The sequence below is a fragment of the Muntiacus reevesi genome, chromosome 1, assembly GCF_963930625.1.
Source record: "Muntiacus reevesi chromosome 1, mMunRee1.1, whole genome shotgun sequence".
NCBI classification, from domain to species: Eukaryota; Metazoa; Chordata; class Mammalia; order Artiodactyla; family Cervidae; genus Muntiacus; species Muntiacus reevesi.
This window is the reverse complement of record NC_089249.1, coordinates 235,024,749-235,037,752: the sequence shown is the minus strand read 5'-3', so window position 1 is coordinate 235,037,752 and position 13,004 is coordinate 235,024,749. Positions and strand designations below refer to the sequence as shown.

The following is a 13,004-nucleotide window of genomic DNA, read 5'->3' as shown; positions in this document are numbered from 1 at the left end:
CCATCAGTTCAGTTCAGTTCAGTCTCTCAGTCACATCCGACTCTTTGCGACCCCATGGACTACAGCCTACCAGGCTCCTCCATGCATGGGATTTTCCAGGCAAGAGTATTGGAGTGGGTTGCCATTTCCTTCTCCAGTATGCTGTCTTGGTTGGTCATAACTTTTCTTCCAAGGAGCGTCCTTTAATTTCATGGCTGCAGTCACCATCTGCAGTGATTTTGGAGCCCACAAAAATAAAGTCTCTCACTGTTTCCGTTGTTTTCCCATCTATTTGCCATGAAGTGATGGGACCTGACTCCATGATCTTAGTTTTCTGAATGTTAAGTTTTAAGCCAACTTTTTCACTTTCCTCTTTCACTTTCATCAAGAGGCTTTTTAGTTCTTCTTCGTTTTCTGCCATAAGGTATCATCTGCATATCTGAGGTTACAACAAGATCCATCAGTTCAGTTCAGTCACTCAGTCGTGTCTGATTCTTTGCGACCCTATGAACTGCAGCAGGCCAGGCCTCCCTGTCCATCACCAACTCCTGGAGTCCACCCATACCCATGTCCATCGAGTCGGTGATGCCATCCATCCATCTCATCCTCTGTCGTCCCGTTCTCCTGCCCTTAATCTTTCCCAGCATCAGTGTCTTTTCCAATGAGTCAGCTCTTCGCATCAGGTGGCCAAAGTATTGGAGTTTCAGCTTCAACATCAGTCTTTGCAATGAGCACCCAGGACTGATCTCCTTTAGGATGGACTGGTTGGATCTCCTTGCAGTCCAAGGGACTCTCGAGTCTTCTCCAACACCACAGTTCAAAAGCATCAATTCTTTGGCGCTCAGCTTTCTTTATAGTCCAATTCTCACATCCATACATGACCACTGGAAAAACCATAGCCTTGACTAGATGAACCTTTGTTGACAAAGTAATGTCTCTGCTTTTTAATATGCTGTCTATGTTGGTCATAACTTTCCTTGCAAGGAGTAAGCGTCTTTTAATTTCATGGCTGTAATCACCATCTGCAGTGATTTTGGAGCCCAAAATAAAGTCAGCCATGGTTTCCACTGTCTTCCCATCTATTTGCCATGAAGTGATGGGCTGGTATGCCATGATCTTAGTTCCATCAGTGGTTGTCAAAATCAGTGGATGAACGTTTAGAAAAAAAAGCAACAGATTATTTGCATATTCTCGGAGTATCTATCCCAAGATACTTCTTTATCACAAAGGGAAAGACAGTAACTTTACAGTGGAGAGACTTGGCAGATACTACCTGACCACATAAGGAGGGTTTGTAATAGCAATAGTAAGTCATATCAATATCATGTACCTCCCTGATAATGATGCACTGAGAAGACATACAGCATCACTCTTGTGATATTCTTGCCAGAGGTTCATAACCTCCATCTAATCATGCAAGAATATCAGACAAAGCCAAGTTGGGAGAAATTCTGTTAAATTCCTGATTACCCATCAGTAGTCAAGGTCCAGGACAGACTGAGAAACTCTCACAATTTGAAGAGACCAAGGAGATAAAATAATCAAGTGCAAGGTGGGATTCTGGATTGAATCCTCGAACAGAAAAAGGATATTAGAGAAAATGCTGGTGAAATTTTGAATTAAGTCTGTAGCTCAGTTGGTAGTGTCATACTGATGTTAACTTCCTGCTTTTTTGAAACTGTGGTTATGTAAGTTGTTAACATTAAGAAAGTCTGGTAAATGGCGAAACGTTTATTCATGTCTTTTGCATCCTTGCTGTAACTGTAAAATTACTACAATATAAAAAGTTAAAAAATGTGTTCAGCTTCTTATGTATTATTATAAAGGATATTTAATGCATACATAATTTGATATCACATTCTCATCTCCTCTAAGGTGCAGATGGTAGCATACCATCCATACTATTCTGAAATTTGCCTTTTTCACTTATGAGTTCATATTTGAGGTCACTTCATGTTGATACCGAAGAAGGCAATGGCACCCCACTCTAGTATTCTTGCCTGGAAAATCCCATGGGTGGAGGAGCCTGGTGGGCTGCAGTCCATGGGGTCGCGAGGAGTCGGACACGACTGAGCGGCTTCACTTTCACTTTTCACTTTCATGCATTGGAGAGGGAAATGGCAACTCACTCCAGTGTTCTTGCCTGGAGAATCCCAGGGACGGCGGAGCCTGGTGGGCTGCCGTCTATGGGGTCGCACAGAGTTGGACACGACTGAGGCGACTTAGCAGCAGCAGCAGCATGTTGATACATTAAAGTTTCCTCACTGTTTTAGGGCAGTATAGTCTTCCATTGCAAGGATGTCCTGTAATTTAATTGATGAGACTCTTAGAGATGGGTGGGTTGTTTTTGGTTTTTTAATTTAATATTTTAGGATGGAAGATTTTGTTTTAAAAATTGTATTTTGTTAGTAAGAAACTTAGAAGAATCTGCTTTTAGAAGTAAGAAAATATGTATTTGTGCACACGAGGTACCGCTCTGTTTTCTTATGCATTAAAATAATCATAATATTTTGCTGCCTTTAAATGAGGCTGAGATGTTGATAGGGATATCTTTCCTGAGTTTATCATTTTTTCCTCTGCCTCATTAAGGATCACTTTATCTCATTAGCACAACATGCCTGAGAAGAAACGCATATTGATGCTGAGTGATGCAAATCAATATAGAAGATTCAAATATTTTAACAACATCATTATGGATTCTGCTTTTGGTGATTGTTATTTTTGCTGTTGATCCATGCAGTGGTTTAAAGCACTTGCTGTTTCTTAATTTATATGTGGGCTTGGCAGTGTACCCACCTGCACACATAGTTCATATTCAGTAACTACATTTTTAAATCATCGATTAATTCTTTTTCTTCTTCTTCAAGGAATGCGCTTGGCTCTAGCTGATGCTGGTGACACTGTTGAAGATGCTAACTTTGTGGAAGCCATGGCAGATGCAGGTATTCTCCGTCTATACACCTGGGTGGAATGGGTGAAAGAAATGGTTGCCAACTGGGATAGCCTCAGAAGTGGTCCTGCCAATACCTTCAATGACAAAGTTTTTGCCAGGTAATCTATAGTCCCCAACCACTTATTAGTTTAAAGAGTTGCTTAGTCCTGGTGTATTTTTAAATATTCTTTCTTTTTTTTTTTAACCCTTAAATTAGATGTTAATAATAGCCACTCTTCATTGAAAGCTTACTTGTGCTGGGAACTATGCTAAGCACTTTGCATGCATTATCTGATTTTAGCCTTATAGCAATTTTATATGATAAAAATATTATTAGCTTGCTTGCTTGCTTTCTTTCTTTGGCAGCATCGGGTCTTAGTTGCAGCAAGTGGGATCTTTTAATTGCAGCATGCAGGATGTTTTATTAATAGTTGCAGCATGTGAACACTTAGTTGCAGCATGTGGGTTCTTGCTCCCTGACTAGGGACCAAACCTGAGCCCCCTGCATTGGGAGTGCAGAGTCTTAGCCACTAGACCACCAGCAAAGTCCTCAGTTCATTTCAGTCGCTCAGTCATGTCTGACTCTTTGCGACCCCATGGACTGGAGCACGCCAGTTTTCCCTGTCCATCACCAACTCCTGGAGCGTCCTCAGACTCATGTCCATCGAGTCGGTGATGCCATCCAACCATCTCATCCTCTGTTGTCCCCTTCTCCTGCCTTCAGTCTTTCCCAGTATCAGGGACGTTTCCAAGCAGTCAGTTCTTCACATCAGGTGGCCAGAGTATTCGAGTTTCAGCTTTAACATCAGTCCTTCCAATAAATATTCAGGACTGATTTCCTTTAGGATGAACTATTTGGATCTCCTTGCAGTCCAAGGGACTCTCAACAGTCTTCTCCAACACCACAGTTCAAAAGCATCAATTCTTCTGCGCTCAGCTTTCTTTATAGTCCAACTCTCACATCCATACATGACTACTGGAAGAATCATAGCCTTGACTAGATGGACCTTTGTTGGCAAAGTAATGTCTCTGCTTTTTAATATGCTGTCTTTTAATATGCTTTTCTTCCAAGGAGCAAGCGTCTTTTAATTTCATGGCTGCAGTCACCATCTGCAGTGATTTTGGAGCCCACAGAAGTAAAGTCTCTCAGTGTTTCCACTGTTTCCACATCTATTTGCCATGAAGTGATGGGACTGGATGCCATGATCTTAGTTTTCTGAATGTTGAGTTTTAAGCCAATTTTTTCACTCTCTTTCACTTTCATCAAGAGGCTTTTTAATTCTTCACTTTCTGCCATAAGGGTGGTGTCATCTCCATATCTGAGGTGATTGATATTTCTCCCTGCAATCTTGATTCCAACTTGTGCTTTATCCAGCCCAGCATTTCCCATGATGTAATCTGCATATAAGTTAAATAAGCAGAGTGATAATATATAGTCTTGGCATACTCCTTTCCTGATTTGGAACCAGTCTTTTGTTTCATGTCCAGTTCTAACTGTTGCTTCTTGACCTGCATGCAGATTTCTAAGGAGGCAGGTCAGGTAGTCTGGTATTCCCATCTCTTGAAGAATTTTCCAGTTTGTGGTGATCCACACAGTCAAAGGCTTTGGCGTGGTCAATAAAGCAGAAGTACATGTTTCTCTTGCTTTTTCAATGATCCAGTGGATGTTGGCAATTTGATCTCTGGTTCCTCTGGCTTTTCTAAATCCATTTTGAACATCTGGAAGTTCACGGTTCATGTACTCTTGAAGTCTGGCTTGGAGAATTTTGAGCATTTCTTTCCTAGCGTGTAAGATGAGTGCAATTGTGCTGTAGTTGAGCATTCTTTGGCATTGCCTTTCTTTCGGATTGGAATGAAAACTGACCTTTTCCAGTCCTGTGGCCACTGCTGAGTTTTCCAGATTTGCTGGCATATTGGCATATTTCCAAATTTGCTGGCTAGGGAAGTCCTAGCTCTATTTTATAATTAAAGAAATTGAAGCCTAGAAAAATTTTAATTTTTCATTAAATGCCTCAAAGCTAGTCATTTCAGACTTGGATTTGAATTTGTTTCTGTCTCCAAAGCCTGTTTTCATGACCATTGCACCATGCTGTCTTGCATTAGAGGAGAATGGAATGGTTAAAGGAAAAGTAGCTTAAAGAAAAGAATTGTCTTTTTTCTGTTTCTTCATTCATAAGATATATATCAGTCTCTTTGTATTAGGAGCCATCCTAAGCACCAGTGTTACAAGGATGAATTAAGACTTGATCGTTCATTGTAGTCCAGCGGGAGAGAAAAACGCTTCTCTGACCAATTATAAGTATACTAGTAGGAACAGAGGGAAATTAGAGGAGGTGGTATGTGAGTTCTGAGTTTCTTGAAAAATAAACTGAAATTTTGAAGCAGAGGAGAAATCCATGCAAAAAGTATGGTATTTATTTGAAGTATAGTGTGTGGAGGGCAGAAGTAGATCAGACAAGTTGGGGCCACATTAGGCCAAATTCTGAAGGGCCTGAGGTAGCATAAGGAATTTTTTTTTTATTCCAGTGTCCATTGTTTAATGCAACAACTAAACCTGACTACAGTCTTAGTAAAGGTATTTTCATATTGTACTTTGGACTTCATAATAAAATTTTTTGTGTTGTCATAAATAGGATCTCTAAGCAGTGTCAGATGACAGTACTCAAGTAGATAGACAGTGGGAGGCTATAATAGTTTTAAGGAACACAAAGATGGTTTTGTGATAGAGCAGTCTGAAATGTTTCAGGCATTGTTCTCATATTACTGTTTTATTAGTATATGTGGAAGTTTTTTTTATACCTATATATACTTACCTTTAAACTCAATTACCTTTGTTCCGTACTCCATAGTGAAATGAATGCAGGAATTATAAAGACAGATCAAAATTATGAAAAGATGATGTTTAAAGAAGCTTTGAAAACAGGTTTTTTTGAGTTTCAGGTAAGCTGTTAATTCTTTTCATAGCTATAAAATAGTCAATGTGAATATTATACATTTCTTTTTTTTCCCTCCTGCTATAGCATAATGACTCATCTTTTAAGTGGAGAGTGAAAATATGTAGTCTTCAATAAATGATGATTTTAAATAGTTTTCTTGGGTACTTTTTCTGTTATGTTCCTTTAATATAAATAATTCTGTTCTTAGTTGAGCTGTGAGTTAATTGAGGTTAAATTTGAAAACTAGTCATGTTTTCCAGAAAAGCATTTTAAAATTGACTAAAAACAAGGCCTAATTGTAAACTAATTGTTGTTAGTTTGAAAGCAAATGTTTTCTGAGATTTTCCACAAGGTGTCAGTATATCCTCAAGTTTGACAGTCTAAGTGCTTAAAGTAAAAACGTAGCTTTTCTCAATCAGTTTTGTAGAATATCACATTGGGATTTATGTAATTTGGCTTTCAGAGATGTGGTTAAATAAGGATAAGTGCTGAGCATATCAGTGTTTCATATTTATAGGCTTTTTAATACTTAATACATGTTACTTAGAGAGTTCACCTTTAGTACCCAGTTTAAATAGTTAAATTTTTATGTCCATTACAAAATGTCTTTTTCAGGTTTTTTTTTGAGAATTAGTAATATAAAAGTGCAATATTCTTTTGTTAGGATTGATACTTTTTTTTTTAACTGAAAAACAGGGTTAATCAAACATTTATTTGATCTTGTAATTAAGAGATTTCCTAATCATAAAAACAAAAGAAAGGAGCAATAAAAAAAATACTGATGAATTTGGCAACACAGATAAGAAAATCACAACTGAAATCATCTTAAAAATACACAGTTAATTGGAAAATTATTTACAGTCTGTATTTTAGGATTTTTGACATATCAAAAAAAAAATACAGATGTCCAAAGAAAAATAACCAAAGGATGTGAACAATCTCCCTAAAGAATCCTAAATGGCTAAGAAGTTCTTAAAAAGAAATGTTTAATAGCAAAGGTCATCAAAGATGTACAGATTTAAACAATTAATTGTTATGGACCTAAGGATTGATACACATTTATTTTCAGAATCTTAAAAATAAAGTAAAACCTTTTCAGGAGTTCATTATGAAATTTTTAAAGACTAAGTACTTAAAAATGCATTAAAATAGAGATACTGAATTTTTTTCCTATAATTTTATTTCAAAGAAGTAGGGGGAGAGAAATGATAAATAATTCCAAATTTTATAGGCCGCCAAAGATAAGTACCGTGAACTGGCTGTAGAGGGGATGCACCGAGACCTCGTGTTCCGGTTTATTGAAGTCCAGACACTTCTCTTGGCTCCATTCTGTCCACATTTGTGTGAGCACATCTGGACACTCCTGGGAAAGGTAGCGCTACACGTTTAAGATGTTCTGGGTGGTTTTGATTTTGGTATCATTAAATAAATGTTGTGGTAATAATGTTACTTACAAGAAAAAGACTGAAAATGAGTACTGTTTAAATATGATGTTGGGTTCATCATCTCATAATTATTGCAGCAGCTTAAATTGAAGCTATCTCCTTTTTAGATAGAAACATCATGTATGAGTCTTTATTTATATACACACTATGTATATTTTAAAAACATGTGACTGTGTGTGTTGTTTATCTCCTTCCTATTAGGGAACGTTATAATACATTTGAATACATTCGAATGTATATTTTAATATATGTATAACTAATATTGTTTTTCTAGCTGTTTGTTTTAAAAGGTGAAAATGTTGAGAGAGATATATAACTGTTATGAACTACTTATAAACAAAGGTAGAAGTGTATATTTGCATAAATATTCTTGTTTTATATAAAATTCCTGGCATATATAGGGCTGCATATTCAGGGATATTATATTAGCGTTCTTACTGTGAAGGTAAATTTAATTATTTCTCCCAGGCTTGCAGATAAACAGATTGGCTGGTTTAATAACTCCTTTCCAGCCTTATTAGCCAGGCTCTTTTCTGTTTTTCAGTGTGTGAACAATGCAAAAATGTGTTCATAAAATATATTCCAAATAGCCATACTTTCAGTACTAGATGTATTAATAGGGTAAAAACTGAGAGTGTGTGTAATTTATATAATGATTAAATTTAGGCAAATTAGCATTACATAATTTTCTTTGAAAGTGAGCATATGTGTGTGGGTATTAATATGCTTGTACAAATGGATGCTAATTAAGAATGTAGAGTCAGACTTCACAGCTTGAATTCTAGGGAACATTAGATCAGGGGCTGAAAGTGTGTTCTGTGTAGTCAGGTTTGAACTTTGAGCACACAGTTACAGATGGAACCCTGGTATGAAACTATAACCAAGAATCATAAAGTAGTTGTGTTGTCTAATCTCACTGAACCTGTTTTTTTTTTTTTTTAAGCCCGACTCAATTATGACTGCTTCATGGCCTCTGGCAGGTCCTGTGGATGAAAGCTTGATACGTTCCTCACAGTATCTCATGGAAGTAGCACATGACCTTAGACTGCGACTCAAGAACTATATGATGCCAGCTAAAGGGAAGGTGAAGTCATTTTTTTTAAAGAGTCATTACTTAAAAGTTATTGGTCAAATAACATCTAATAGTAATGAAGATAAAGACAACTTTCATTAAAACATGTCAGGCTATTTTCATTATTGATGCAGTTCTATAATATGATTTTTTTTTATGTTAAAGGGAGTAGTATAATGCACTGGAAGTGTATTTCATTTTTGGTGTACATAAAAGTAAGTAGATGTTTTTTTCCTTTCTTCTGCCCTGTAGAAGACTGACAAGCAGCCCCCTGAGAAGCCTTCACATTGCACCATCTATGTGGCAAAGAACTATCCGTCTTGGCAACATATCACCCTGTCAGTTCTACGTAATCACTTTGAGGTAATTTTCTCAGTAGACATTCCCCTCCGAGCAGTGTTGTGTACTGTTCACGCTGTTTTTGTTTTTAGGATGTTGGCAATGTCTAGGGGAAGGAAGAATGGCATCCTTGTTTAATTACCTTTAGATGTGGAGTGTCCTTTGTGGCTCTTAAATGAATGCTGAGGGAAAAGCTGTTTCATTTCTGAAACTTTCATACAAAAATACTGGATCTAGTAGTTATGTAATAAGAGATGTGGAACTTTTTCATATAATGGTTAAAATTATGAAGCAAAAGAGCTAAGTTTGCCTTTTGGTTTCGTTGTGCCTTGAACACTGGGATTCACAAAATCTTAACATTATGATGTTTGAAAAATTTGAAGCTTGGTGCTTGAATACTTTAAAAGAAAGTGTCCAGTTCAATAATTACCAGTAGACATGGAGAGTTTGGTGTTTATTTTTTTTTTTAAGACTGTCAGGTAAATCGCTGTTAAATATGATAGTTGTATTTGAAGGAAGCTCAATATTTAAACTTAATTCTAGGTTTTCCTAAAGAAAAAAATTTGCCTACTTTTTTCCTTTCATGTTCAAAATATGGAAACAAAGTATATGTTGTGGAATTTTTGCCTAGGTATAAGGAATAGTTATTGGTGGACAGAAACCATTAAGGTGCACTTGAGAAAGAGACAAAATAGGGATTATGGCCAAAGCATAAAGTGATAATATAGAGAAGTCCATAGCTTTGATCTTCTAGACCTTTATTGCAATTTTGTCTCACTACTTTTCATAGTTACCCAAGAAATACTTATGAGAATTTTTATTTTTATTTTTATTTATTTATTTATTTTATTTTTCAGTGGGTTTTGTCATACATTGATATGAATCAGCCATAGAGTTACACGTATTCCCTATCCCGGTCCCCCATCCCACCTCCCTCTCCACCCGATTCCTCTGGGTCTTCCCAGCCCACCAGGCCCGAGCACTTGACTCATGCCTCCCACCTGGGCTGGTGGTCTGTTTCACCACAGATAATATACATGCTGTTCTTTCGAAACATCCCACCCTCACCTTCTCCCACAGAGTTCAAAAGTCTGTTCTGTACTTCTGCATCTCTTCTTCTGCCCTGCATATAGGGCCATCGTTACCATCTTTCTAAATTCCGTATATATGTGTTAGTATACTGTATTGGTCTTTATCTTTCTGGCTTACTTCACTCTGTATAATGGGCTCCAGTTTCATCCATCTCATTAGAACTGATTCAAATGAATTCTTTTTAATGGCTGCGTAATATTCCATGGTGTATATGTACCACAGCTTCCTTATCCATTCATCTGCTGATGGGCATCTAGGTTGCTTCCATGTCCTGGCTATTATAAACAGTGCTGCGATGAACATGGGGGTGCACGTGTCTCTTTCAGATCTGGATTCCTCGGTGTGTATGCCCAGAAGTGGGATTGCTGGGTCATATGTTAGTTCTATTTCCAGTTTTTTAAGAAATCTCCACACTGTTTTCCATAGTGGCTGTACTAGTTTGCATTCCCACCAACAGTGTAAGAGGGTTCCCTTTTCTCCACACCCTCACCAGCATTTATTGCTTGTAGACTTTTGGATAGCAGCCATCCTGACTGGCGTGTAATGGTACCTCATTGTGGTTTTGATTTGCATTTCTCTGATAATGAGTGATGTGGAGCATCTTTTCATGTGTTTGTTAGCCATCTGTATGTCTTCTTTGGAGAAATGTCTGTTTAGTTCTTTGGCCCATTTTTTGATTGGGTCGTTTATTTTTCTGGAATTGAGCTTCAGGAGTTGCTTGTATATTTTTGAGATTAATCCTTTGTCTGTTTCCTCATTTGCTATTATTTTCTCCCAATCTGAGGGCTGTCTTTTCACCTTACTTATAGTTTCCTTTGTTGTGCAAAAGTTTTTAATTTTCATTAGGTCCCATTTGTTTATTTTTGCTTTTATTTCCAATATTCTGGGAAGTGGGTCATAGAAGATCTTGCTGTGATTTATGTCGGAGAGGGTTTTGCCTATGTTCTCCTCTAGGAGTTTTATAGTTTCTGGTCTTACATTTAGATCTTTAATCCATTTTGAGTTTATTTTTGTGTATGGTGTTAGAAAGTGTTCTAGTTTCATTCTTTTACAAGTGGTTGACCAGTTTTCCCAGCACCACTTGTTAAAGAGATTGTCTTTTTTCCATTGTATATCCTTGCCTCCTTTGTCAAAGATAAGGTGTCCATAGGTTCGTGGATTTATCTCTGGGCTTTCTATTCTGTTCCATTGATCTATATTTCTGTCTTTGTGCCAGTACCATACTGTCTTGATGACTGTGGCTTTGTAGTAGAGTCTGAAGTCAGGCAGGTTGATTCCTCCAGTTCCATTCTTCTTTCTTATGAGAATTTTTAGATTTGTAAAACTTGATGGAAAGAGAAGAGCAATTGTTTTCATATTCCGTGTGAACCTGTTTTTATGGAGAAGTATTTCTTCCTTTGATTGTGTATAATAGAAAGAGAAAGTAGCTTTTAGAGTCTGCTTATAGATTTTTGACTTATGGTAAGTAAAAGTAAAAGCTACTTTGGTAGTCAGGAAAATGAAATTGTGCCTCAGTGGTTTATGTATTCGTATCAGCATTTTCTAGGAAGCAGCAGAAGAATTCAATATGGTATGGAATATCCCAGGTATTAAAAAAAACTCATCACCACTGTTCTTTTAGAAGTTATATTTTTACTTATATTCATTGACTAGATTATATAGTTTGAAATCAACATCATCTTTTGACCAGCTTCCTTTAAAATTATCATTTGTTTTTATCCTAAAGAACTAAAAGAGTGTCAGTTTATAATCTAGAAGAATGTTCTTACATTTAGTATGACATTTTTTTGGTGACATAGGGAAAATGAATGTGTCTCACCTTCTCCTTTTCTCTTCCTTATGTATTTCAAAGCAACATTTTTGCCAGTGGAGAAAATATTTTTTCCTGTGTACTCTAGTAAAGGTTAGAATTGAATGTCAATAAATTATTAAAAATCTTACTATTTCTTTTACTAAATCTTACTTTTCTTTTAGATTTATTCCCAACCCTTGGCTTTGGTGCAATGCTTTTATAATAAGGAGAAAATAGGTCATCCAAAACTCTGAAAAGGTCACTTGCTTTACTACTCCTTTGTTGATGTTTGTAGGAGTGAATTTAAATTTAGGCAGCACATTTGGGACTGTGTGCATATTACTGCTTATGATATCTTTAGGAAGATAGAAATTATTATTATTTTAATTTTATTATTATTATTTATTTTTATTTTTATTATTTTAAAGAAATTATATTCTTTTTTCACTTTGTGGTAACAATTTATAAGGAAGAGTGCTCAAAAACAGAAGTTATATACATCTTATATGATAGTTGTATAATTAATTTTCATTTTGCTCTGACTAATGAATTGCTTTTAGAAGTTTAAAGACAAATGATATCTTTATAGACCATTTTATGACCAGGTAAGACTAACGTTATGATCCTAAAAGTGTCGTTAGTGTAAGGAAAAATTAAATACTCTGCATGCTGCACTTGTTTTTCTTCTCTGTCCTTAAACACGTGTCGTTTGAATTTAGAGGAAACGAGAGACTCTTTTCTGTATTATTCATTTACGTTCACTTCCCCATGATGCTGGAGCGTGCCCCCTCTTTTGCTCTTCTCTGTCAGACTGGTGGCCACTGTTTCATGTCTGGCCAGTTTTTTATAGGCATATCTACTATCCTACATTATTTTAAAAATACTTTTTCTCATATTCCTCTCCCACTCTTTTTTAGAACAACAGTGGAAAGTTGCCTGATAACAAAGTCATTGCTGGTGAACTAGGCAGTTTGCCAGAACTGAAGAAATATATGAAGAAAGTGATGCCATTTGTCGCCATGATTAAGGTAAGCTGTGGATCTTGTGTAGCTGTGATCACATGGGTGATGGTTAGCTAGGATAGTAGAAGGAAGAGGAAAACTTTGGGCAAGGTCTCTCTCAGGAAATCTGCTAAAATAACACTTTACAATCAGTGATTGTGGAAATGAGTGATCATATTTGGGTTTTACCTGTGGAATTACTGAGTGTGTTAAAATATATATCGTGGAAGAAAAATTGGTTTAGAATTAATGCACTAAATGATTCTCTTCATGTTCTACCTGCCCTTTTCAGTTTAAGGAGGAAGCATATTCTTTGGCTTCCATTAGGGTCTTTTTACTAGATCCGATTACTAGAAACAGGATTCTACATTTGTATAGGTTTAACTTATTAACAGGGTAAATGTTGTTTATAGTGG

The 13,004-nt window shown here is 36.5% G+C and overlaps 1 protein-coding gene across 1 annotated transcript in view; it reads left to right on the top strand.

The window, feature by feature from the left end:
• LARS1 (leucyl-tRNA synthetase 1) overlaps positions 1–13,004 on the top strand; it is a 63,976-nt gene that overhangs the window by 39,850 nt on the left and 11,122 nt on the right. The window contains exons 23-28 of the mRNA XM_065918831.1: positions 2,847–3,030; positions 5,761–5,851; positions 7,079–7,219; positions 8,236–8,376; positions 8,617–8,727; positions 12,505–12,615. Coding sequence (XP_065774903.1) covers positions 2,847–3,030; positions 5,761–5,851; positions 7,079–7,219; positions 8,236–8,376; positions 8,617–8,727; positions 12,505–12,615 — 779 coding nt within the window. The remainder of the gene's footprint in view (positions 1–2,846; positions 3,031–5,760; positions 5,852–7,078; positions 7,220–8,235; positions 8,377–8,616; positions 8,728–12,504; positions 12,616–13,004) is intronic.